The sequence below is a fragment of the Pelophylax lessonae genome (assembly GCF_965119305.1).
Source record: "Pelophylax lessonae genome assembly, chromosome: 2".
NCBI classification, from domain to species: domain Eukaryota; kingdom Metazoa; phylum Chordata; class Amphibia; order Anura; family Ranidae; genus Pelophylax; species Pelophylax lessonae.
In genome coordinates, this window is record NC_138769.1 from 184,332,156 (window position 1) to 184,356,942 (window position 24,787).

A 24,787-nucleotide genomic window follows, 5' to 3' on the forward strand; every position below is an offset into this window, starting at 1 on the left:
GCTTAATCTGCATTTAAAAAAGAAAAAAACTTTTTTCCTTCATATTTTACTGTGAGCGTTTAGACAGACACTGCATTTCAAATCTGCTATTCAACAAGCAACAATTAAGGGGACAATTATTTATCAGCTTTTCATTCATACGTTACAGTGAGATACACCCCTTGCATACTGTTGTATTGCGCTTTGCAATAAAAAAAAAACATTTAGGGGCAAAAAAAGTTTATTGCGGCCCTGTCCGCATATGTTACAGTGAGATACACCCATTGCATACTGTTGTATTGCGCTTTGCAATAAAAAAACCCATTTAGGGGGAAAAAAAGTTGATTGCGGCCCTGTCCGCACATGTTACAGTGAGATACCCCCATTGCATACTGTTGTATTGTTCTTTGCAATAAAAAACCCATTTAGGGGCAAAAAAAGTTGATTGCGTCCCTGTCCACATATGTTACAGTGACATACACCCATTGCATACTGTTGTATTGCGCTTTGCAATAAAAAAACCCATTTAGGGGCAAAAAAAGTTGATTGCGGCCCTGTCTGCATATGTTACAGTGACATACACCCATTGTATACTGTTGTATTGCACATTGCAAAAAAAAAAACACTTTAGGGGCAAAAAAAGTTGTTTGCGGCCCTGTCCGCATATGTTACAGTGACATACACCCATTGCATACTGTTGTGTTGTGCATTGCAACAAAAACCCATTTAAGGGAAAAAAATAAATTGTGGGCTAGTCTGCATATTTTTACTGTGAGATATACGCTTTCTATACTGTTGTTCTATTCCGCTATTCAATAAACACCCATTTTGGGAAAAAAATATTAAATGGCGGCCTAGTCTGTATCTCTACGTGTGAGTTACACCCTTTGGATACTGTTGTTGTATTCTGCTATTCAATAAACACCCATGTAGGGGATAGAAAGATATTAAATTGCGGCCTAGTCTGTATCTGTACGTGTGAGATACACCCTTTGGATACTGTTGTTGTATTCTGCTATTCAATAAACACCCATGTAGGGGACAGAAAGATATTAAATTGCAGCCTAGTCTGTAGCTGTAAGTGTGAGATACACCCTTTAGATACTGTTGTTGTATTCTGCTATTCAATAAACAGCCATTTAGGGGACAGAAAGTTACAGTGCCTTGCGAAAGTATTCGGCCCCTTGAACTTTTTGACCTTTTGCCACATTTCAGGCTTCAAACATAAAGATATAAAACTGTAATTTTTTGTGAAGAATCAACAACAAGTGGGACACAATCATGAAGTGGAATGAAATTTATTGGATATTTCAAACTTTTTTAACAAATAAAAAACTGAAAAATTGGGCGTGCAAAATTATTCAGCCCCTTTACTTTCAGTGCAGCAAATTCTCTCCAGAAGTTCAGTGAGGATCTCTGAATGATCCAATGTTGACCTAAATGACTAATGATGATAAATAGAATCCGCCTGTGTGTAATCAAGTCTCCATATAAATGCACCTGGACTGTGATAGTCTCAGAGGTCCGTTTAAAGCGCAGAGAGCATCATGAAGAACAAGGAACACACCAAGCAGGTCCGAGATACTGTTGTGGAGAAGTTTAAATCTGGATTTGGATACAAAAAGATTTCCCAATCTTTAAACATACCAAGGAGCACTGTGCAAGCAATAATATTGAAATGGAAGGAGTATCAGACCACTGCAAATCTATGAAGACCTGGCCGTCCCTCTAAACTTTCAGCTCATACAAGGAGAAGACTGACCAGAGAGGCAGCCAAGAGGCCCATGATCACTCTGGATGAACTGCAAAGATCTACAGCTGTGGTGGGAGACTCTGTCCATAGGACAACAATCAGTCGTATACTGCACAAATCTGGCCTTTATGGAAGAGTGGCAAGAAGTAAGCCATTTCTTAAAGACATCCATAAAAAGTGTTGTTTAAAGTTTGCCACAATCCACCTGGGAGACACACCAAACATGTGGAAGAAGGTGCTCTGGTCAGATGAAACCAAAATCAAACTTTTTGGCAACAATGCAAAATGTTATGTTTGGTGTAAAAGCAACCCAGTGTAACGCTCCTGCGTTTTATGTATGATGTGGATTTTCAGCTGCAGAAATATTCCACTTCAGTAGTCATGTAGAGAAACGCTGAGACACCATTCCCAACTCTCAATGACTCATCATGTGTGGATGATCTCAATTCAGCAAGTAAATACACACACTCAATAAGATGTTTCCTAGAGTGACTTATGTATATAGTAACACAGTGATGATAGGCTGAAGAGACAGGTTGGGTAGAGATGGTAGATGACAGACACTTGAAAGGAAATGTTCTTGAAAGTAAGATAGTAGCAGATGGGATGCAGATAGGTTTAGCAATCATGTATGGTAGCAGGTGACAGAGTAGCAGGTGGACATACAAGAGAGATCAACCCAGTGCAAGAACAGGTGGTAGTAGGCTCAAGAGTTAGCAATCTTAGGTAATGCAGATGTAGTAATAGTCCTTAGTATGCAGAGCTAGATAGTGTAAGCTTTAGTATGAAAGTTATAGAGGTTTCCCCTGTGGGGTACTTATCACTAATAGCAATGTAGCAGAGGAGAGGTTCGGCAAGAGCGGATGATCCGGTAGCGGGATACAGGGATCAGCGCAGCGTGGTTCCGACAGCGAGGTATGCTTGCAAGCATGAGAGCTTCAAGACAGGTTAGCATCAAGGCACAAAGCAGTTTGAACGAACACATGTGAGTGAGAGCCGGCGATCTAAATAGCCATCCAGTCCGGCGCTCAGTGATGACAGCATCAGTCTTAAAGGTGTATGCGCACCTTACCAAAAGAGAATGGTGGGGCGCATACACTTATGAAAGAGTAATTAGCGTACCCAAAGGTACCAGAACATTACAGTACCCCCCCTTAAGGCCGGCTCCTGAAGGCCTCTGGAGCTGGTTTGTCTGGGTACTTCGCATGAAAATTGCGGATTAATCTAGAGGCATGTATGTCAGAGGTGTTTAGCCAGGTGTCGTCTTGGGGCCCATAGTTCTTACATCGAACCAAGTACTGAAGTCTTCCTCTGTGGATACGAGAATCCAGAATCTCTTTTATCTCATATTCTTCTCCACCTTCAACTTGTACAGGAGGAGGAGGTGGGATAGTAGGCCTTATTCCTTGGTCAGGAACATGGGGCTTCAGTAGCGACACATGGAAAATGGGATGTATTTTGAGGTCTATTGGCAATGTAAGCTGTACTGCAGCTTTTCCAATAAGTTTCTTGATTGGGAAAGGTCCCAAGAACAGAGGTCCAAGCTTTTTGCTAGGGATTTTCAGTCTTAAATTTTTTGTTGAGAGCCAAACGAGGTCCCCGATAGCGTACTGAGGAGAAGGTCTTCTGCGAAGATCATAGTACTTCTTTTGTTGACTATGAGCGTGTGCAATGGTAGTATTAAGCAAACCCAGAGAGTCCTTTATTTGGGTAAGATAGTCTGAAGCTACTGGGTTATTTGAAGGAAGGATGCGTGGTGGAAGAATAGAGGGATGAAACCCATAGTTCAAGTAGAACGGACTCTGCTTGGTCGTACTGTGGGTTGCGTTGTTGTAGGCAAATTCTGCCAGAGGGAGAAGATCCACCCAATCATCCTGTTGGTAAGAAGTGTAACAACGTAAATATTGCTCGATGCATTGGTTGACTCTTTCAGTCTGTCCGTTGGTCTGCGGATGGTAAGGAGAAGTGAGCTTCCGCTCGATCCGTAGTATGTGACATAGTTCTTGCCAGAACTTGGAAATAAATTGTGATCCACGGTCAGACAGAAGAGTTTTTGGGATACCATGTAACTTAAAGACATGTTTCATCAGGAGTTCTGCCATTTGTTTGGACGAAGGTAGTCTGCGAATAGCAATGAAATGTGCCATTTTTGTCAGATGGTCCACTGACACTAAGATGGTATTAAATCCTTTGGAAGGAGGCAATTCCACTATAAAGTCCAAGGACACAACTTCCCATGGAGTTTGGGGTATTGGTAGACTGCATAGTAGACCGGATGGTCTCGTAGTGTCAATTTTGGACCTGGCACAGACATTGCATGAAGAGACGAATTTTTGTATAGATGTTTTCATGTCAGGCCACCAGAATTGCCTGGTAATCAGATTAAGAGTCTTTGTCATACCCATATGTCCTGCCATAGGCACATCATGCGATAATTCCAAGATCTTGGTGCGTATGGTAGGTGGTATGTAAAGTTTGTCGTTGTAGTAGAGGAAGCCTTCTGCATCAGTATTTAGTTGTGGTGGGGGTGAATCCAAACTTATACCATGCAAAACCTCTTCCTTCAAGGAACGGACAACTCCAATAATGCGTTTGTGAGGTATTATAGGAACGGAAGGGATTTCAAAGCAGTTTTCTTCAGCTAGTCGTGACAGTGCATTCGCCTTTTTGTTCTTATCTGCAGGTGTGTAGGTCACTAGGAAGTTAAACCTTAGAAAGAATAGTGACCATCGTACCTGTCGGTGCGAGAGAGTTTTGTTAGTCTGAAGATATTGGAGATTTTTATGGTCCGTGTATATAAGTATTGGTAATTGGGTGCCTTCGAGTAGATGTCGCCAATTCTCCAGAGCCAATTTTATAGCAAGCAGTTCCTTTTCACCCACGGGGTAATTTATCTCTGGACTGCTTAGGGATTTAGAAAAAAAGGCGACTGGATGAAGTGGTGAAGTGTGAGTTGGTCGTTGGGAGAGTATTGCTCCTACTGCCATGTTTGACGCATCTACTTCCAGAATGTATTGGAGGGATGGGTCTGGATGGCGTAGTATGGGAGCAGAAGTAAACCTTGTCTTTAACAGGTGAAAAGCTTTATTTGCTTCATCTGACCATTTGAATGGTTTTTTAATGCTAGTGAGCTGTGTGAGGGGTCTCACAATGGCAGAGAAGTTTCTAATGAACTTCCTGTAGAAATTCGAAAATCCAAGGAATCGCTGTAGCGCCTTGCGTGTGGTTGGTGTAGGCCAATCCTGAATGCAGGATATCTTACTCATGTCCATCTCGATTCCTGTTTTGGATATGATGTAGCCTAGAAACAGTACCTCTTCTTTATGAAACAAGCATTTTTTCAGTTTCACATAAAGGTTGTGTGCAAGCAATCTTGATAATACTATTCTTACATGTCTTATGTGTTCAGACAGGGATCGTGAATATATAAGTATATCGTCCAGATATACCACAACACAGACATCTAGTAAGTCTCTGAAAATATTGTTTATAAATCGTTGAAAAACTGCAGGGGCGTTGCATAGCCCGAATGGCATTACAAGATATTCGAACAATCCGTATCTGGTTCTGAATGCAGTCTTCCACTCGTGTCCATCACGGATTCGAATGAGATTGTATGCTCCTTTCAGGTCCAATTTTGAAAAATAGGTAGCTCCACGCACCTGCTCAATGAGCTCAGGGATAAGCGGTAGAGGATAGCGATCTTTTATTGTAATAGCATTCAATTGCCTATAGTCGATGATAGGCCTGAGACTTGAGTCCTTATTGCGGACAAAAAAGAGTCCTGCTGCTGTGGAAGAAGTGGAAGGTCTAATAAAACCTTTTTCCAAATTCTCATCCAAATAGTCTTTGAGATGGGAAAGTTCATCCTGTGAAAGAGGATAAACATGACCGAACGGCAATTTGCTATTGGGAGTAGATCAATGCTACAATCATAGTCTCGATGGGGAGGTAGTGCTTGAGCATTTTTCTCAAGAAAAACCTCAGAGAGATCCTGATAACATAGTGGTGCAATCTCATCTGTCACCACAGACAGAATCTTCCCGAAAGATGGGAGGTTACACATACCCTCGCAATAGCAAGAGAGGAAGGTCAGGGTCCATTCCTTCCAATCTATGGTTGGTTGATGTGTGTGCAACCAGGGAAGTCCCAAAACAATGGGAAAGTGGGGTGAAGGTATTAGATCGAAGGTAGTGGTCTCCATATGAGACCCGTTAGTAGTGACTAGGAGTGTCTGTGTCTGATCAGTGATCGGACCAGAGGATAAAGGAATACCGTTAATAAGACTCACTGAGACAGGTTTAAGTTTAGAAATAATAGGAACTTTATTTAAAGCAGCAAAACGTATGTCAATATAATTTCCACAAGATCCTGTGTCAATCATGGCCTTAGTAGTAATCCTGTTCTGGTCCCACTGTAATGTTAAGCAAACAGAAAGGTATGGGTTAGTGATTGAAGTTGTCAATCCCCCTAGGAGGACATGTGAACACTCACCCCTCTTTTTGTAGACTAGGGGACAGACGTTTATCTTGTGATCCGGGGATGCACAGTACAAGCAGAGATTACCAGATCGTCTTCTGGCTCTTTCCATAGTTGATAGAGGTGGGCGTATGGTTCCTACCTCCATAGGAACGGGGTCAACGGCCGAAATCCGAGAAGAACTGGATAATGGCATTCCCATTTTCTCAGCCTTTCTTTCTCGTAGTCTTCTATCTATGGTGATACTGAGTTGTATCAATGCATCCAGGGTTTTTGGCAGATCCGCTCGGGCGAGCTCGTCTTTAACAGCCTCTGATAGGCCAAGCCTAATTTGGGATTTCAGAGATGCATCATTCCATTCTGAATCAAGGGTCCATCTCTTGAATTCTGCGACAAAGTCTTCTACAGGTCTCCCACCTTGTTTCAAGGATCTTAATTGAAGATCGGCAGTACTCTGCCTATTGGGATCATCATATAGGCTAGTGAGTTCTGCTAGGAACAAGGCATAGGAGTTGAGAAGCTGGTCGCTTTTCTCAAAAAGAGAGTCTGCCCAGGCCCGAGGATCGCCTGTTAGGTAAGAAATAATAGTACAAACCTTAATGTGATCTGTAAGGTAGGTACGGGGTTTTAGCAAGAAAAGTAACTCACATGCGTTATTAAATTCGCAAAATTTTTTGCGATCGCCTGTAAATACCAAAGGAGGATTTATTTTGGGTTCAGGGGACTGAGCAGTGGTAAGTTGTGTCAGTCTAATTACCTGCTGCGACAGAGCCTGATTGTCTTCTTTTAATTCAGCAAGTGCGTGTATTAACGCCGGTACTTGCTGTTTTAATTGTGTCATCTGAGTGGTTATCTCTGCTGAATCCATTTGTGGTTCGTTCAATCTGTAACGCTCCTGCGTTTTATGTATGATGTGGATTTTCAGCTGCAGAAATATTCCACTTCAGTAGTCATGTAGAGAAACGCTGAGACACCATTCCCAACTCTCAATGACTCATCATGTGTGGATGATCTCAATTCAGCAAGTAAATACACACACTCAATAAGATGTTTCCTAGAGTGACTTATGTATATAGTAACACAGTGATGATAGGCTGAAGAGACAGGTTGGGTAGAGATGGTAGATGACAGACACTTGAAAGGAAATGTTCTTGAAAGTAAGATAGTAGCAGATGGGATGCAGATAGGTTTAGCAATCATGTATGGTAGCAGATGACAGAGTAGCAGGTGGACATACAAGAGAGATCAACCCAGTGCAAGAACAGGTGGTAGTAGGCTCAAGAGTTAGCAATCTTAGGTAATGCAGATGTAGTAATAGTCCTTAGTATGCAGAGCTAGATAGTGTAAGCTTTAGTATGAAAGTTATAGAGGTTTCCCTTGTGGGGTACTTATCACTAATAGCAATGTAGCAGAGGAGAGGTTCGGCAAGAGCGGATGATCCGGTAGCGGGATACAGGGATCAGCGCAGCGTGGTTCCGACAGCGAGGTATGCTTGCAAGCATGAGAGCTTCAAGACAGGTTAGCATCAAGGCACAAAGCAGTTTGAACGAACACATGTGAGTGAGAGCCGGCGATCTAAATAGCCATCCAGTCCGGCGCTCAGTGATGACAGCATCAGTCTTAAAGGTGTATGCGCACCTTACCAAAAGAGAATGGTGGGGCGCATACACTTATGAAAGAGTAATTAGGGTACCCAAAGGTACCAGAACATTACACCCAGCTCATCACCCTGAACACACCATCCCCACTGTCAAACATGGTGGTGGCAGCATCATGGTTTGGGCCTGCTTTTCTTCAGCAGGGACAGGGAAGATGATTAAAATTGATGGGAAGATGGATAGAGCCAAATACAGAACCATTCTGGAAGAAAACCTGATGGAGTCTGCAAAAGACCTGAGACTGGGACGGAGATTTGTCTTCCAACAAGACAATGATCCAAAACATAAAGCAAAATCTACAATGGAATGGTTCACAAATAAACATATCCAGGTGTTAGAATGGCCAAGTCAAAGTCCAGACCTGAATCCAATCGAGAATCAGTGGAAAGAACTGAAAACTGCTGTTCACAAACGCTCTCCATCAAACCTTACTGAGCTCGAGCTGTTTTGCAAGGAGGAATGGGCAAAAATTTCAGTCTCTCGATGTGCAAAACCGACATAGACATACCCCAAGCGACTTACAGCTGTAATCGCAGCAAAAGGGCGCACTACAAAGTATTAACTTAAGGGGGATGAATAATTTTGCACGCCCAATTTTGCAGTTTTTTATTTGTTAAAAAAGTTTGAAATATCCAATAAATTTTGTTCCACTTCATGATTGTGTCCCACTTGTTGTTGATTCTTCACAAAAAATTACAGTTTTATATCTTTATGTTTTAAGCCTGAAATGTGGCAAAAGGTCGAAAAGTTCAAGGGGGCCGAATACTTTCGCAAGGCACTGTATTAAATTGTGGCCTAGTATGTATCTGTACGTGTGAGTTACACCCTTTGGATACTGTTGTTGTATTCTGCTATTCAATAAACAGCCATTTAGCGGACAGAAAGATATTAAATTGCGGCCTAGTTTGTATCTGTACGTGTGAGATACACCCTTTGGATACTGTTGTTCTATTCTGCTATTCAATAAACACCCATGTAGGGGACAGAAAGATATTAAATTGCGGCCTAATCTGTATCTGTACGTGTGAGATACACCCTTTGGGTACTGTTGTTGTATTCTGCTATTCAATAAACAGCCTTTTAGGGGATAGAAAGATATTAAATTGTGGCCTAGTCTGTATCTGTACGTGTGAGATACACCCATTGCATACTGTTGTATTATGCTTTGCAATAAAAAAAACCATTAAGTGAAAAAAAAAGTTGATTGCGGCCCTGTCTGCATATGTTACAGTGACATACACCCATCGCATACTGTTGTATTGCGCATTGCAATAAAAAAAAAACATTTAGGGGCAAAAAAAGTTGTTTGCGGCCCTTTCCGCATATGTTACAGTGAGATACACCCATTGCATACTATTGTATTGTGCTTTGCAATAAAAAAAAACATTTAGGGGCAAAAAAAGTTGTTTGCGGCCCTGTCCGCATATGTTACAGTGAGATACACCCATTGCATGCTGTTGTATTGCGCTTTGCAATAAAACAACCAATTTTGGGGCAAAAAAGTTGATTGCGGCCCTGTCCGCATATGTTACAGTGAGATGCACCCATTGCATACAGTTGTATTGCGCATTACAATAAAAAAAAACATTTAGGGGCAAAAAAATTTGATTGCGGCTCTGTCCGCATATGTTATAGTGAGATACACCCATTGCATACTGTTATATTGCGCTTTGCAATAAAAAAACCCATTTAGGGGCAAAAAACGTTGATTGCGGCCCTGTCTGCATATGTTACAGTGAGATACACCCATTGCATACTGTTGTATTGCACTTTGCAATAAAAAATAAACCCATTTAGGGGAAAAAAAGTTGTTTGTGGCCCTGTCTGCATATGTTACAGTGACATACACCCATTGCATACTGTTGTGTTGCGCATTGCAATAAAAAATAAACATTTAGGGGCAAAAAAAGTTGATTGCGGCCCTGTCTGCATATGTTGCAGTGACATACACCCATTGCATACTGTTGTATTGTGCATTGCAATAAAAAACCCATTTAGGGGCAAAAAAAGTTGTTTGCGGCCCTGTCCGCATATGTTACAGTGACATACACCCATTGCATACTGTCGTGTTGTGCATTGCAATAAAAACCCATTTAGGGGGAAAAAAAATTGCGGGCTAGTCTGCATATTTTACTGTGAGATACATCCTTTCTATACTGTTGGTCTATTCCACTATTCAATAAACACCCATTTAGGGAAAAAATATTAAATTGCAGCCTAGTCTGTATCTGTACGTGTGAGATACACTCTTTGGATACTGTTGTTGTATTCTGCTATTCAATAACACCCATGTAGGGGACAGAAAGATATTAAATTGCGGCCTAGTCTGTATCTGTACGTGTGAGATACACCCTTTGGATATTGTTGTTGTTTTCTGCTATTCAATAAACAGCCATTTAGGGGACAGAAAGATATTAAATTGCGGCTTAGTCTGTATCTGTACGTGTGAGACACACACTTTGGAAACTGTTGTTGTATTCTGCTATTCAATAAACAACCATGTAGGGGACAGAAAGATATTAAATTGCGGCCTAGTCTGTATCTGTACGTGTGAGATACACCCTTTGGATGATGTTGTTGTATTCTGCTATTCAATAAACAGTCATTTAGGGGACAGAAAGATATTCAATTGTGGCCTAGTCTGTATCTGTACGTGTGAGATACACCCTTTGGATACTGTTGTTGTATTCTGCTATTTAATAAACACCCATGTAGGGGACAGAAAGATATTAAATTGCGGCCTAGTCTGGATCTGTAAGTGTGAGATACACCCTTTGGATACTGTAGTTGTATTCTGCTATTCAATAAACACCCATGTAGGGGACAGAAAGATATTACATTGCGGCCTAGTCTGTATCTGTACGTGTGAGATACACCCTTTGGATACTGTTGTTGTATTCTGCTATTCAATAAACACCCATGTAGGGGAGAGAAAGATATTAAATTGCGGCTTAGTCTGTATCTGTATGTTTGAGATACACCCTTTGGATACTGTTGTTCTATTCTGCTATTCAATAAACACCAATTTAGGGGAACATTAATAATTTTTCAGCGTTTGCTTATTATGTTACTGTGAGATACACCCTTTAAATTTGTTTGGGGCATCTCCTACCACCACCAAGGATTGCAGGGCGCTTCAGTTTGCCTCCTGTTGCTAACTCCTCCTACTCCGCTTCCTCATCCTCTACCGCCTCCGCATCCGGAGCATTGATAATTTCCAGGACTTTCATTGCGGTCATTCTCAAGTGGCTCAGAGGCTGGGTTCCTGCACCCACAAACCCACAAACGCCAGGTACACAATTGTCAAGCAAGGGCACAGTTCTGGAGGATGATGAGGTGGAGGATAAGGAGGAGGAGGAGATGGAGGAGGAGGAGGAACCATGTTCACAGCAGGGTGCCACCCAGATAACTGATAGCAACAGATACTACACTTGATCTTAGGCAAAAGGTCGAGACTCAAGAAGCGATGCTGGTGGCATTCTCACCTGACAGTGGGGGCACAGTGGAAGCACAAGGCTAAGGCGGAGGATGAGGAGGAGGAGATGGAGGGGGAGGAACCATGTTCACAGCAGGGTGCCACCCAAATAACCGATAACAACAGATACTACACTTGATCTCTGAGGGTGGGTTCCTGCACCCACAAACGCCAGGCACACAATTGTCCAGCAAGGGCACAGTTCTGGAGGATGATGAGGTGAAGGACTCAGACTATCACCCAGTGTGCATAAAAAAGTGCACACCAAAAAAGTGAAACACAAAAAGTGCACAGGCTGTACACATGGTCCTTGACCCTGATCTCCCGGGGTACAAGGCTCCTGAGAGGGACTGGGGTACTTACACTGGCTAACCTGGCCGAAACCAGGCAGCCCCGTTCTTTAGGAGGTCTGCTGAAACAGACCACCCCAAGTACTAGGTGGGGCTCTCCCGAAGAGAGATCCAATGAGAGAGGGCGAACCAAGCCAGAAGGCCATATCCACCCCCTCCCAAGACTTTCAGGGACAGGCTCAAGGACCTACACCCTACTAATCACGCTGTGCAAAATAAAGTGTACCGCCACAATAAAAAACACAAAACATGAGACACACAACACATAAAAGTGGGGAAAGGGATAGTGGAGAAATGCAAGGTTAGTGCCACGTTGCAATTCTATGGCAGGCCCTTCGGCCAGGAATAAAAAATTCCTCTGGTCCTGACTCCTGACCAAAAGGCCCGGCCCTAGAGGCAGGTGTGAAAAATGTGTGTAGGAAGTGCAGTGTCCTTGGTGCCATACTCATAGTGTTGCCATCCACTGTGAATTATGGCACCCCTGGACTGCCACTCCAGGGGCATATATACCACAGGCTTTTCAGAATCCCGGTCCCTGGCAAGACCAGTGCAGCCCCGTCCCTACCAGAAGGCCTCAGAACTTTTAGAAAGCTTTGGGAGAGCCCGGCCCACAACTAGGGACACATACCTTTTCCAAGGCCAGACTCAACCCAGGAGGGAGAAAAAAGGTCCCCCCCCGCCGTCATCACCATTCCTTACCATATACCATATACAGTTCCTTACCGTTCCTTACGTGCTATACACGTACTAAATGACGGGTCTGCTCCCTTCAACTTCTGGGTCTCCAAATTGGGCACATGGCCTGAGCTTGCCCTTTACGCCTTGGAGGTGCTGGCCTGCCCTGCAGCCAGTGTATTATCTGAACGTGTATTTAGCACGGCTGGGGCGTTATCACAGACAAGCGCAGCCGCCTTTCCAGAGCCAATGTGGACAAGCTCACGTTCATTAAAATGAACCAGGCATGAATCCCACAGGACTTGTCCGTACCTTGTGCAGAATAGACATGTATACCAGCCTTACCCAGCCATTGTTGTATTTCATCTTTCTAACTCTTTTGGGATGTACCCCAATTTAAAAAGAAATAAAATTAAAAACAAAAACCAGTGTTGGCTACCTCATCCTCCTCCACCGCCGCCGCTTCCACCTACACCGCCACATCCACCGCCACCTCAACCTCCTACTCCATAGAGGCCTCGTCCTCCTCCCCCACTGCCACCGCCGCTTCCACCTACACCGCCATATTCTCCACCACCTCAACCTCCTACTCCATATGTACCTCGTCCTCCTCCTACATCAGTCGAACCCGCCGAACCCGAACATTCAGGTGTTCGCTCAACTATAGTTATAACCTTCCTTTACTCTATCCAAATTAAAAAAAAATTTGCCTATAGTTCTACTTTACCTGTTGGTACTATACCCCTCTACATTACTGCACTCTATATTTATATATAGAATTTTCCAACACCTGCTTTTGGGGTTGTTTCTCTCCAGGTTTTTAGGTCCTTATTTTTTAAGGTCGTTAGATATTGAGACCAGTTTGGTCGATTATTACTAATCTCTCATCCAAGATTGGTGAATTTATCTATGTCTACTTGTCTCCTTTTTGCACCAATTTCCAAAGTACCCTACTTTACAGAAAAAACGTATACGCACAGTCTATATATCTTCACAATGGGTAATAGCTCTGTAAGTGTTATGTACTTATAGCATTATGATATGTACAATAAAATGTGTATACATGATGCTTTACCGAAGTTTGTAAGGTTATTTAATCTGTAAACTTTCCAATCTCATTCTCTATACTGGTTTAGCACAAGGATTAGTTTGTGGGTGAGAGTGGTCTACTTCTACAAAACAAATGTGATTTTGCTTGTATGAAACCCCAAACGCCTTTCGAATGGTATCTGGTTTGTGGAGGGGTTAAAGCTAAACTCCAGGCTGAATAAATATTTCCCACAGTCTAGAGGCAGGTGTAACTTTACAAACAGCAGAACATTTCCTAGCCCACTTACCAGCTAGCCTTCAATAAAACCAAATTAGCCCTGTCTAAACAGTTCATGTTAAGAGAGGTTTTTGTTAATCACATTTAGAAATATATATGAAAACCACAGTGCCTTGCCAAGGCTCCTCTGTATAATGTGGTTCTAACTCTCCAGGTTGGGGCACATATAACAGTGAATAAATCAAGGGTAGGTTTGCCTGGAGAAGCACACTCCTCCTTAATGGGACAATCCCTCCAGGAAAACTTGCCCTTAACTTATCCACTGCTATAAGTGTGGCTGGGGCCTACTTCCCCTGCACATGGAATACCTTTCCTCATGTACGCGTTCACCAATGTCCGGGACCAGGCGGGACTGCTATCATGTGGATACAACATTAGGACAGAACCCCAGCTTAGAAGTGAGTCGAACATCTTGTGCAGCTTTGTAACAACATACAACTTCTTTCTGTGAAACACTCCATTCCTTATCGCTGCACACCTTGTCTTCCAAAATGAAGCACTTTGCTTAGAGTGTCCCACTCCACCAGTCCAGCATACCTCTGCCACCTCATTCCCAGTGGCAGAATAGGGTCCCACTGTGCACTAAGCATGGACCTCATGTGTGCACTTAATTAACTACTTACTCTCCTGTACCTGGAGCTAGGTCCATGGGGGTCTCTATACTGCGGGTTCGGTTTGCTTTTGGGGCACCAATCCCCCTCGCTATCAGAGGGCCTATCACACAGACCTGGTACCACTCTCTGCTGTCTAGCTGCTACTACATTATCATCAGTTCATAGTTACCGGTAGCAACTACTCACTTCTCTCCAACTTCTTTGCTGAACTGACCCTGTGTGATGGCCTTCCATTCCTTCATTTTCATCCCCATATGTGCTTACAGGCCCGGTTCTCTTATAGATATGCCATGATCCCTCCCTTTTATATTGTAACCTTCAACGAACAGGGCCTTCTGGTTACACCTGTATTAAATTGTATTGTAACTGTACTGTCTGTCCTCACGTTGTAAAGTGATGAGTAAACTGTTGGCATTATATAAATCCTGTATAATAATAATAATGTACCAACACACACCCCTTTACATTAACTTCAGACCAGATTTCCAACAGTTGACTAAATCTTATTAGACACATTCAATATCAAAGTCCAACAGTGCAGTACAGTTCTTCCCTATCTAGATTTTTACTGGCTATCCAGTGCATACCTTCCCAAGGCAACTGTCCAAGGTGTGTAAGAGTCCTGACCCAGGTGAACTTCCCTAGAGGGTTCCACGTACGTTGCCGATGATTACATTTTCAGGCTGAGCAACATGTCCCATGCAGGCCACGGCAGTGAGCACCCGTTTTATTAGCAGCACAGGGTGGGAGGCAGCCCAGGAAACTGTAGAAACTAGCTTACCCCTTCCGACCTAGGCAGCCTGAACAACTGATCTAACTCAGAACCAGGCACCTGCTTACATATTTGTTCCTACTTAGAGACTCTTAAAACTATAGAGTTAGGACTACAGTATGTAGAAGAGCCTTGGTGAGGCACTGTGATCATAAGGGAGCACTAAACTAGTGTGAAACATATTATCAGCTCCTGCGCTCCCCCTCTGTGTATGGTGTCCTGTTTGTTACACATGTTACTTTGCGGCCAATAAAGATGACTTTTAGAAGATCCTAGGAATGTCGCCACCTATATTTCTTTTTTAGTGTACACAGTGGCGAGCTGGGCTGAGCACCCTTTCAGGCTGAGGATTGGGGTTGACTGGGTCTTGGTCTCACCTGGAGTAGCAACAGGCTGTGTGAGGTTATGAAAAAAAAAAAAACAGGCAGAATGAGTATGGCACTGCTGCTCTTCAATTAGCCATGCAAACATTCTGTGAGATGTAGGTGGGCTTTCACTGCTATAAAAGGTATTTCTTCACAACACAACATATTGTGTAATATTACTAAATTTTATTCCCACTATAAAACATTCTGTTAAACATAGATTTATGCCTGCCCTAGACCTGCCAAGCACATATACAGTATCACTAGGGAGAGATTTAATGTCCCAGGAGGATCTTACCTACAGATCAGCTCAGTGCACAGGCTATGTACAGCCCAGTGATAGCTTTAACAACACTTTTACTTGGTAAATCAGGGTTTAAAAAGCTGCATACAAAGTAGGTTTATATAATTTGTGGCTATATATACAGTATCTCACAAAAGGGAGTACACCCCTCACATTTTTGTAAATATTTTATTATATCTTTTCATGTGACAACACTGAAGAAATGACACTTTGCTACCATATAAAGTAGTGAGTGTAGAGCTTGTATAACACATATAAGAGTATGTGTAAATTTGCTGTCCCCTCAAAATAACTCAATGCGCAGACATTAATATCTAAACTGCTGGCAACAAAAGTGAGTACATCCCTGAGTCAAAATGTCCAAATTGGGCCCAATTAGCCATTTTTCCTCCCCGGTGTGATGTGACTCCTTAATGTTACAAGGTCTCATGTGTGAATGGGGAGCAGGTGTGTTAAACTTGGTGTTATCTCTCTCACTCTCTCATACTGGCCACTGGAAGTTCAACATGGCACCTCATGGCAAAGAACTCTCTAAGGATCTGAAATAAAGAATTGTTGCTCTACATAAAGATGGCCTAGGCTATAAGAAGATTGCCAAGACCCTGAAAGTAAGCTGCAGTACAGTGGCCAAGACCATACAATGGTTTAACAGGACAGGTTTAGATGGTGTCAAGCGTGTGCGGCGGCAACCAGGTGAGGAGTACAAAGACATGTGTGTCTTGCCTACAGTCAAGCATGGTGGTCATGGTCTGGGGCTCCATGAGTGTTGCTGGCACTGGAGAGCTACAGTTCATTGAGAGAACCATTAATGCCAACATGTACTGTGACATACTAAAGCAGAGCATGATCCCCTCCCTTCAGAGACTGGGCCACAGGGCAGTATTCCAACATGGTAATGACCCCTAACACACCTCCAAGACGACCACTGCCTTGCTAAAGAAGCTGAGGGTAAAGGTGATGGACTGGCCAAGCATGTCTTCAGACTTAAACCCTATTGAGCAATCTCAAATGGAAGGTGAAGAAGCGCAAGGTCTCTAACATCCACCAGCTCTGTGATGTTGTCATAGAGGAGTGGAAATGGACTTCAGTGGCAACCTGTGAAGTTCTTGTGAACTCCATGCCCAAGAGTGTTAAGGCAGTGCTGGAAAAAAATGGTGGCCAAACAAAATATTGACACTTTGAGCCCAATTTGGACATTTTCACTTAGGGGTGTACTGACTTTTCTTGCCAGCGGTTTAGACATTAATGGCTGTGTGTTGAGTTATTTTGAGGGGACAGCAAATTTACACTGCTATACAAGCTGTACACTCACTTCTTTACGTTGTAGCAAAGTGTCATTTCTTCAGTGTTGTCACATGAAAATATAGAATAAAATATTTACAAAAAATGTGAGGGGTGTACTTTTGTGAGATACTGTATAAATATATATATATATGAAAGTATGGGTTCCTGGGATTCAGCTTTAATGTGGCACCACATTTCCAGTCTTGGAGTACATACTGTGTCATGCACTTTGTTAATGCTAACTTTTAAGTTTTAACATATTACCTTTTTTCTTTTAGAAGACAATTTTTTCCCGTTCCCTACAAATTTGAAAATACATTTATATCCAGGGATCATCAACGTTACATGGGACTGCAATATAACAAAATCTATGGAAGGCCATTCTTATCATATTATGTTTCAAAACACCAATGAAGAAATGAATGTAAGCATGAACGTTTTAAAGGTTTTATTTAAAAAAATATATTATTATTCCTACAAAGGGTTGGAAATATGTTCTTCATCCTACTGATTTCTTTTTCTTTTCTTTCCTCATTCTTGATACTTTTTTCTTAACTTTTGTTTTTCCTTTAATAAATTTTTTCTTTGTTTTTCCAATGATATAGTGAGAATGATTAACTAAATAAAATAGAGCAGGGGCAAATTGTGAGGTTATGATTAGCCCACATGTGTGCACAAATGTTTGCACTCAAGCACGACCGTGCCTATGAATATATTTAGATGATTGTACACTGATGTTCAATACTTACATTTTAAGGCCTCATCTATACTGTAAGCGTAAAGATGTTTTTTCTCATACAGAAGTTTAGCAGCATTTTTAGGGAAGGTCCTTTGGGGTTTTTTTCTGCCTGTAAACTCTCCGGCCACTAAAGACAAGACACAAGACACAAGAAAAGTAAAGGCCCAAAACAGCTGAAACGTCTGTAGGAGCAGCTACTTTAAGGTGCAGTGTGCAGGAGGCCTTAGATAGGGGTAAAAAGTGTGCTGAATGCTGAGACAGCCACTGGTAAGCAGTGGAACTATACCATTCAAGTCTGAGAATCACAGTGCCACCAGTTGGTGTTCTAGTTCCTGACTGTGGACTGTGCCCAGCTTTCTGTAGTACAGGAAACTTCTTGGAATTCTAGGTTCTGGACATGACTGCTAAGAGGGTGCTCCATCTCTGGGGTCTAGTAGCAGGCAAGGTGCCTCTCTGCTAAGGTCTGGTAACACTTTACATCCTTGTAGGCTGTATAATATAGGGCCTTGTCTTTAGAACCTTCTCTGAATGTTTGCTATCCACCTAGGTCTTTCCATGGCACTAGTTACCCAACGTGGGTCCCATAATGCATCTGGAGTTTTTGTGATTTTGCTAGCTCACTCTGGGGAATGCCATTCCTCAGGGGATCACTACTGCTAGGGTTGTCATTGTAAAAGCAGTTACTGGTTTTACAGGAAGTGTTTGGACAACCAGGTGTTGATGAAACATTGATGGAATGCCAGGGGGAGCAGGGCCAGGGTAGGTGGGAGTGCAAAGTAACAGGGAGAAAGTAAGATCAGGATTGGGGCCTAACATGGGTAGCAGGTTTATGTACAGCCTCATAGATAAAATACTGAGGGAATCCTGAATTTGGGCAAAATAACTAGGATATACCCCTGGTCAACACTGGAACTACACCATTTAAGTTTGGATACAACAGTGCCGCTAGGAATTGTTCTAGCTCCTAATACTTACATATGTTGCATAAAAGGAAGCATTTTTTGAAAGTTCTCAACAGCCTCAAAACATTCATGCAATCTGGGCATGTATGATAAAGGAGTACTAGTTACCAGTAGGTGAGCTAGAAGATCCAGCACCTGTGATTCCAGTCTTCTCTCAGCAGAGCTAAACCCTTTGTTAGTGCACTCAGCATCTGTTTTCCTTGCAACATGTGACATTACCTGTTTGGCACTACGATGCTACATACTTTTGATGTATAGGCTAGCAGAAGGACTGATAGCATGCAGCAGAGGTTACTGGCATCTAACACATCTGGAAGTGTCAGATTTGAAGATTCTGCAGGTGTAGTTTTGCAAGAGAGTATATTATAGGCTGGAAGTAATAATATAACAGGTTTTTTTTTTTTTTTTTGTTTTTTAGCAGATGAGTTGCTTCACCCTTTTTTTTTTTTTTAAATTGAAGCTTTTTTCAAAATATTCAACCAAAAAGGTCAGCTTTTTTTTACAATTATTAATATAACATATTTTGTATATGTTACAGATTTCCAAATGTTTCCATGAATATTTTGTAACGGATCACCTTGAGTTTGTAATTCACAAAGGATTGAAGATAAATATTTCCTCTGACAGTAAGTGGGAAGATGAATTTTGTATACCTGAAGGTAAAGTTTATTTCAATCATTTCCAATGAGTATATGAATTGCATGCAAAGTTGTGGGAAGCATAGTGGTGTATACAGTAATACACAGCATTAATGTGTTAAAAACCTTATTTTTCTGAATGATTACTAATTATACAGCCTGGATGTCAAAATCACAAACAGAAAAAAATCAGCACAAGGGACACCACTTACAGCCAATGGGATGTGTTGATTTCTCTTCTGTTAGTAAAAAGAAATCCTCCATTCTGCCCCCTAGTACACCCCTACCACTGTAATCTTCCAATGCAGCAGGAGTTAATACAACTAAGGAGATGTCACAGGCTCTTGTCAAGAAAGTCCTCCCATGTGCTCTTTGCTGCAAAGGCCAGTTATAGGTGGGGGCAGTGGCCATTTGTTTTGTACTGTTGGAAAACTGGTGAGAAGATGCACTGGACACCTTTGCTGCCATTGATATATATGCAGGGTGTACAGTGTGCCCCTGTACCTTTAGGAAGGGGTGGGCTTCCTCCAGGTTCACCTGCCGTCTGCCTATCCATTTTAATGCATGTGCTTCCACTGTGGAGGCTCTAAAAAAATTAGTTAGGACTGCAGATAATACTGGGGTGCCATGAAGAGCAGTTTACGCATGTATTTGCAAATGTGTGCAAACTAAACCCCTGTTTTTAACTAAAACTGTTAGACAGGATAATTTGTTTGGTTGCAGACTGGTTGGTAAGTAGAGCTGGGAATTTTCTTTGGTTTTCTTTGACAGGTGTCGTCCTTTCCTGTGCTCCTTGCTGCAAAGGCAAGTTATAGGTGTGGGGGGGGGGGGTTGCCATTTGTTTGTACTGTAAGAAAGCCCTACTATGCCCACCCTTTCCATCCAGCTGCTGCATTCATACAAGCTGTAATACAGTTTCTTTGAGAGAAACAGGATCTATGACTGGAGGGAATAGAGCTATTAATCATCTGCCTGTCCTCCATTCTTAGATCGTATTCCATTCAAAAAAGCCGCAGTACTGGGTCTGTAATTTTCAAGCAATTTAAAACATTTTTTCCTTTGTAAATATCAGTGCTTTAGAAAAAAACTCAGTGCTCCTGGCCGGTTGGAATTTTTTTACATTTTCTTTATGCATTATTACATGTTCCCCAAGGTGGTGCCATCTCCCATGATATTTCTTTGCCTATCACTCCAGAAATTTTCGATTTGACAGATTTGTCTCCCATTGATTTCAGTGGGATTCGGGTTCTGGAACCAGATTTCCTTGAAGTTCCCTGAATCATGCTGGAATTGAAATCAGGTCAGTTTGGCTCATCCCTAAGACCTGGCTCATGCCTATGGGTTTTATGGTGCTTTTTGCAGAAACGCACTACAGTCCATTTAACACGTTTTCCAATTGGACAAATTCAGATCTATGCTTTTTTTTTCAGCCGCTGCATTTTGGGACAGGGATAGGGACTTTTTTTAAATGCAAAAGAGTGCATTTTCGGTTCAATAGACTTCATGCTGTTATGCTTTTTTGATGTGTTTTTATTCTGCCTAATCGCCCAAAAAAAACATAAAAAAGGAAAAATACTTTAAAAAATGTGTGAAAATACGTTCAAAATGTGTGTTTTTAAAGCAAATATGAACAATTCTCTAGGCAGACTAACAATTCTACCAAGTGATTACTAGTAGTATCAACAATTATTCTCCATCAAGTGTCTGCAGAAATTCTAAGGATCTTTAAAATAGCGAATCACAATACTATCGAATAACAACTGTTACTATTACGTTATATTATTACTAATATAAATGATTTTTCTTTATGTTATAGTATTTTATTTTATTTCTGTTTTCACTCTTTGTTCTCTTTCTTTTTTTTTTTTTTATGTAGCAATACTCCCTTGGGAGCTGCTAGTTACGGGTTCCCCTGGGTTACCATTAGCAACAACACGACAGTTTAACATTCTTCAAGTAATTTTGGCTCAGCCAGGAAACAGTCTAGGAGCTTTGGTTTTTGTGTTTTTATTGAGAACTTGGATGGGAGAAGGGAATGAGTGGGATATTTCAACTTATGTAACTATGCACAAGTAGCTGGGACGACTGAATACTGCTGAATGTTGCTAGGCCACTGCTTTACCTTGTCAGTAGCAGCGATGTACCGGTAGAAAGAAATGAACTGTCTGTCTGAGGTAAACTGTATTGTACTGCAGAACAATATTCAGGGTCCTTCCCGGCACCCCCTTTGTTCCTATACTTCAGGGTCAACTACACGGCACCCCCTTTACTCTTACACTTCCTGTGTGAGCTAGCTCCTTGATCCCCCCGACTTCTCTGGAGTGGTCCCCCTTCCTGGGCAGACCCCTTGGCATGTCCCTGAGTACTCACGACACTGTTTTTCCTGCGAGACTCTGCCACCAACTCCACTGTCCTCTGCAGCTCAGCTCCACACCCCGTTCACTAGGCCGACTGCCTAAGACCACTTTCCTCTCACACTGCAGGAGGAGAGACCAGCTGTCTGCCTCCTCCTAGGACTCTGCTTCCTGCCAAAGATGCCCTGTCACATGTCCCCTCACTATTTATGATTAATCCCAGGATGCATTGCAGGAATGCCCTCCCACTGGGACTGTCATAAAACCTGATGTGTCACTGGCTGTGTTTCCTCCACTGTCCAACAAGCTCCCTCATTGGATACAGTGGGGACACTCTCTCAGACCCAGTGAATCACACCTGGAAAAATGTGACAGGCAAACTAATAGATCAGGCTTCCCTGATAAGCAGAAGGAGCAAATAGATGCTTTTTCCTAGCACCTACCTAGGAGGGTGCTACATCTATTTCATTGTAGACCTTCTATACAGATTAATTGATTATATTAACAGTTAAATCCAAATTGCTTATACATGCTTCTACTAGGGATGGGCTTCGAGTTTGAGTTGAACATAAGTTTGACTCGAACATCGGGCGTTCATATGTTCGCTGAACACACAAACAAATGGGGCGCTCGGCGGGAATTGCGTGACTGCTCGGCGGGATTGGTGCAGTGAATAAATGACTGATTATCTGATGATTGGCCAAAGCATGCACATGACCTGCATGCCTTGGCCAATCACAGCACAATGTCTGTGATTGGTCAAAGGCAGGGTGCCTTTAGCCAATCATGGTTCAGGGGCTAAGTCCACGCCCCACACTATATAAAGCTGCTACTTACAAGGCAGCCGTGTATAGTGTGTTGGTGAGATAGGAGTGAGATTAGGCAGGTAGTTAGTGGATTGTGCATTGTATCTAGTAATAGATCAGGCAGTGTAGTGTGTGTATATATATATATATATATATATATATATATTTATCAGTTATTGCAGGATATATATCAAGCAGTGCAGTGTAGTGTGGGACTGATTCTTATGACATTTAAACTTGTTCGCAGCTGTAATGTATTGTCAGCTCCCATCAAAACAGATAAAAAACATGAAAAAAATGGTGAGGGGTCCCCCCCAAAATCCATACCAGACCCTTATACGAGCAAGCAGCCTGGCTGGACAGGATAAGGGGGACAAGGGCGGCCTTTTCCTGGACAACCCTGAGCTGTGGTTGTCAGGGTCTGCGGGTGGGGGGCTTATCAGAATCTCGAATCCCCCTTTAACAAGGGGGCCCCAAGATCACAGACAGATCACAGACTGTGTCACGCCCCTCCAGCCTGTGTCTTAGAATGTGTCTTAGAATGTGAGGGAGGTGAAGCCACCATTAATCTACAAGCAATATCTTGTCCCCATTGTGTTTAGCTGATTAATGGGCATGGAGGAGGAGGGAGGGAGTGGGCTGTCATTTACCACTGTGTATGCACTTAAATGTGTGACTTTATAGTCACCTGGGCGGTTTAGATGTGATAGGTAGGAATTGCTCAGCATAGAAACTCACAGAAAACAGAGCATGTGCAGAGTTGCCACCACAGCTGCAAAATCCCTAGCTGAATTCGGGACATGAACAAAAGGTGAGATAGAGAGCAGCAGGATCAACTAGGTTTTCTGCAGAATACATAAAATGAATCTTATAGTGAGTGAGTATGAACAGCATGTAATAGAGCATTTATTGATAGTTTTTTTTTATGATGTGGGTTTAGTGTCACTTTAATTTCAAACTTATTCTCGGGGTTGCTAATTTACTGCAGTAAGTCTATGTTACTGTCTATCGTTGAGCTGAAATCCCCTTTAGGCCCCTTTCACACTTGTGCGACTTGAAAGTCGAGCAATTTTACAGCGATTTTGATGCGACTTTGACGTGACTTCGATGCGACTTGAAGCAATGCTTATGTCTTTGGACCTCAAAACGCATTAAAATCGGCCAAAAGTAGTGCAGGAACTACTTTGAAGTTGTTGCGACTTGAAGTCGTACAGATATGAACGGTACTCATTGTAAATCATGGAGAACGACTTGTCATGCGACTTTGCAGTCCCAAATCGCAGGACAAGTCGCACAAGTGTGAAAGGGTCTTACCCTTTTCCCTTGCAATCGTTAAGGTAGTTATTTCTTTTAAATATTCATGGGTTATAGATTCTTTTGATCCTATAGTCTACTGTATATTTTCCTAATGTAGTCCCACCCTAATTCCAGTGTAGGTGGCAAACAGCACTTTTCAAACAATGTTATATGGAATTAGAAAATTCCCATGTTATGTATGGGGCGCTACTATGTCCAATTGATGATAAAGGTATAGCCATTCCTAATCCCTTGATTTACTATTTATCTGCACAGGTGCAACATTTTGTGGATTGGCGTAAGCAGGCTTACTCTTGATGTTAGTTATTATGTGAAAGTATGGGGGAGATGGATCTGGAGATATTAGAGAAAGGGGATTTTTACACTTAGTGAAGTTTTCCTATATCAAATGATAGAAAAAACACGAAGAATGTTCAAATAAATAATAGGAGTAAAGGGCTTTTAACTATTTTACACATATTTTGGCCAATTCTTTATATAATGAAGTGGCAAAATTGAATAGATTTACCCTTTAGGGAAAGCAAATCTTTCAAGATTTATACAATAGATGATAATGGTTCTTTAAAAGCATTCCAATAACTTTTGGAGGAATTTACTATATCCAGACATTGTTTTATCTATAGCTAAAATTGTGTCGTGCTACACATGGGAAAAACACCAATGATATATTGTAAGATACCAGTGATAGAAGAGGTTTTGAAGTATGAGCTTAGAAAGGGTGGTACGTCTCCTGTATAAAATGTTTTGATTCATAAATACCTGATAAAATATCCTTTGATGTAGAGAGAAATGGTCAAAAGACATAGAGTACAAATCTATGTGGTTGGTTTTGAAAATAATTCTCTCTGTCTCATTATCAGCTTCTCAGAGAATAGCCCAATTGTTTATTGTACATAGGATGTACAGAGCCCCTCCTTAACAGTATATAAACGGGTC

General features: G+C 42.0%; 1 protein-coding gene across 1 annotated transcript in view; it reads left to right on the forward strand.

Annotated features, from left to right (window-relative positions):
- The window catches only part of LOC309548015 (granulocyte-macrophage colony-stimulating factor receptor subunit alpha-like), a gene marked incomplete at its 3' end in the record, with an annotated part of 96,620 nt that overhangs the window by 22,569 nt on the left and 49,264 nt on the right, over positions 1 to 24,787 (forward strand). Inside the window, exons 2-3 of the mRNA XM_082247995.1 lie at positions 17,314 to 17,459; positions 19,275 to 19,395. Coding sequence (XP_082104121.1) covers positions 17,314 to 17,459; positions 19,275 to 19,395 — 267 coding nt within the window. The remainder of the gene's footprint in view (positions 1 to 17,313; positions 17,460 to 19,274; positions 19,396 to 24,787) is intronic.